General features: G+C 35.6%; 1 protein-coding gene across 4 annotated transcripts in view; it reads right to left on the reverse strand.

Moving 5' to 3' along the window:
- The window catches only part of LOC122256315 (uncharacterized), a 14,848-nt gene that overhangs the window by 7,491 nt on the left and 4,857 nt on the right, over positions 1–2,500 (reverse strand). For all 4 annotated transcript variants that reach the window (XM_043020909.2, XM_043020911.2, XM_086555248.1 and 1 more), the window contains one exon: positions 2,225–2,442. In XM_043020909.2, the coding sequence (XP_042876843.1) occupies positions 2,225–2,442 (218 nt within the window). The remainder of the gene's footprint in view (positions 1–2,224; positions 2,443–2,500) is intronic.

Here is a 2,500-nt window from a genome sequence, read left to right on the forward strand (position 1 = left end):
ATGTTAATCCAAGTCTAAATTAATAATCAACCCTTTCCCATCCCTTATCCACAACCAAAATCTTGCATCCATATAGTAAATAAAAGAATAGTCAACCATACTATCCACAAATCTAATCACTTTTTTCCTATACAAGCCAATTTGAAATGAAGATACACTGAAAAATAATTTGAAATCACTACCACTCTCCTCCAGACCATATAGCTAAATGATTTCAACGACTCTTACTGAACTTTGTACTCTAGATACTGATGAAAGGGATGACAGTAGCTGTCACCAAACTGTTTATTAAATCAAACAAAGGAATAAAGAGTCATGACTGACCATGCAAAATCCTTATTACTAGAAAATTATAAAGTAATGAGACACATAACTCCCATGGGTAACCTGCACCAATATTCCACAGTCAGCCATAAAATGACTGTCCTATGATGAAGAGTTTAATCTGTAGATTTCAAAGATACAGCTTGTATTTTTGTGCAGATTGAATCAGAATAGATAGAAGTGATTGTTTAATGTATTTCTTCTTCAGATCATAAGATAGCACATTCTTAAGGGGTTAATTTTTATGCAAATAATATAGATGAATAAACAATATAAGTAAACTATGAAAACCTATAGTTTGTGTAAATAAAGAGTACCAAATTAAGCCTGTTGTATACTCATACACTGCCATGCTTGAGTCACACAAAATTTTATGTCTATCTTACCAGAGTACACCCTCAGGAAACCATTTATTGATGGTAAAGTAACAAGTAGAGATAAAAAATCAATAAATAACTCTATCCAAGACCATTATTTACTACCTTTTGTTTATTTAAGGAATGCCAAAATTTGCTTTAGCTGATTTATTTCTGTGGGCAATTGGGAACTAAGTATATTCTAAGTCACCTAATTCTTGTCAACTATCCTTCTCCCATTAATTTGCATGGAGACATCCCATCAACATCCAATGCTGTCACACCAGCTACATCCAGGCAATTACAATGTCAACATCAAGTAATGGCAACCCAGCTCCTCTCCAGGCTGGCTAAGAGTACCCTGATGTATCTCCTCGTTCTCCCTTTTGATAGCTTCTCCCACTTTGATGATTCTGATTAATTCACTGATATATATTTTAGGCAATGTAAACTCCCTAGCGAAACCTAATCAATATTGCAAAATTTGAGAAAATAAAGCTCATTTAAAAGTATAATTTTTACTCTTTATTGGCCACTTGCATGTTAATTGGTGGAAGCACCTATAAATAAAACATCAGGGAGTCCTACATATACAAATACTGATTTAGATTGAGCAAAAAGGGAGATAACCCCTAAAGTCCTGTTCACCACAAAGATGGATACTTAGGCAAATGTGTAAGTCCTCAGCCAATCAGACAAGTCATGTTCTCTGTCTCTTTTTTGTTTTTTCTTTCTTGCAAATAAAACGCTATGAGTGCTAGATAATAATTCTGGTGCTCTATAACATATTTCATGTAGGCAAACCTCATCATTCATCCTTTATCTTAACCAGAACTAAGACTTTTCTCATTGCAAAGATGGAGAAAAAGATACTTTGTTGTGTATGAATAAAAATATTCTACAGGAATGGAAACTTATTATATTACATGTGGATGTGATATGAATAGGGTTCCTTGCACTGACCATTATTTAACTCATGTTCTAATGGATTTACACAGAGTAAATTTCATTTAGCAAACATTTTTTCAGGAACATGACCCCACCCTATTTCAAAGCAGAGGTTGCCTGTATTTTGATGTCAATCTCTGTTGTTTGATATGTTACCTGTCTTCTGATGTCAACCTCTAATTTTCTACTTTTTCTATGATCATGAAAATCTTGAATACTTGGAAAATGCAAACTAAAATCATACATATTACATTCCCCACATAATCACACCTAAAATCACAAACACTTTCATAGAACTGCAAAATATAGAGAGAATACTCCCCACACAATGAACAATCAACAACTAAATATCACAAAATAACACACTTCAAAGCACAAAGTGAGAAAATTACAACCACCATAGCCCCAACATATGACAAACACAACACTACCGATCTCAACATATGATGCCCCACCCCTAAAAATCCTTGAAAAGAAAAGATAAAAATATAATAAAAATCAACAAATAATAAATAAATCAACAAATAACCAAGAGAAACCTCCCTCCCCCCCTCTAGATAAACCTCCAAGCAAACCAAGACTCAAAACCTTCCTACCTTACACTTAAGATCCCATCCTATGATGACACCTTTGTAACCCCATCGCTTGTGCTTCACTACCTGTCCAACACGCCACCGCACCCCCAGGGGTCTGTTCGTGCGGGGACGGGGGGACATGGCAAACATCCCCTTGGGGCTCCGCAGATGCCAGACCTCCACAGCAGGACACTCTCCCTCAGGGTCATTTGTGTCAGCTGTGTACCAGTGGCTGTAGTCTGTGGGGAGGTTTTGGTTATCAGTCTTATGTCTATTTATATAATAAGCTTTGTTTTA

Source organism: Penaeus japonicus, unplaced genomic scaffold (genome assembly GCF_977035675.1).
Source record: "Penaeus japonicus unplaced genomic scaffold, GWHDUDI00000001_assembly GWHDUDI00000030, whole genome shotgun sequence".
Taxonomy (NCBI): domain Eukaryota; kingdom Metazoa; phylum Arthropoda; class Malacostraca; order Decapoda; family Penaeidae; genus Penaeus; species Penaeus japonicus.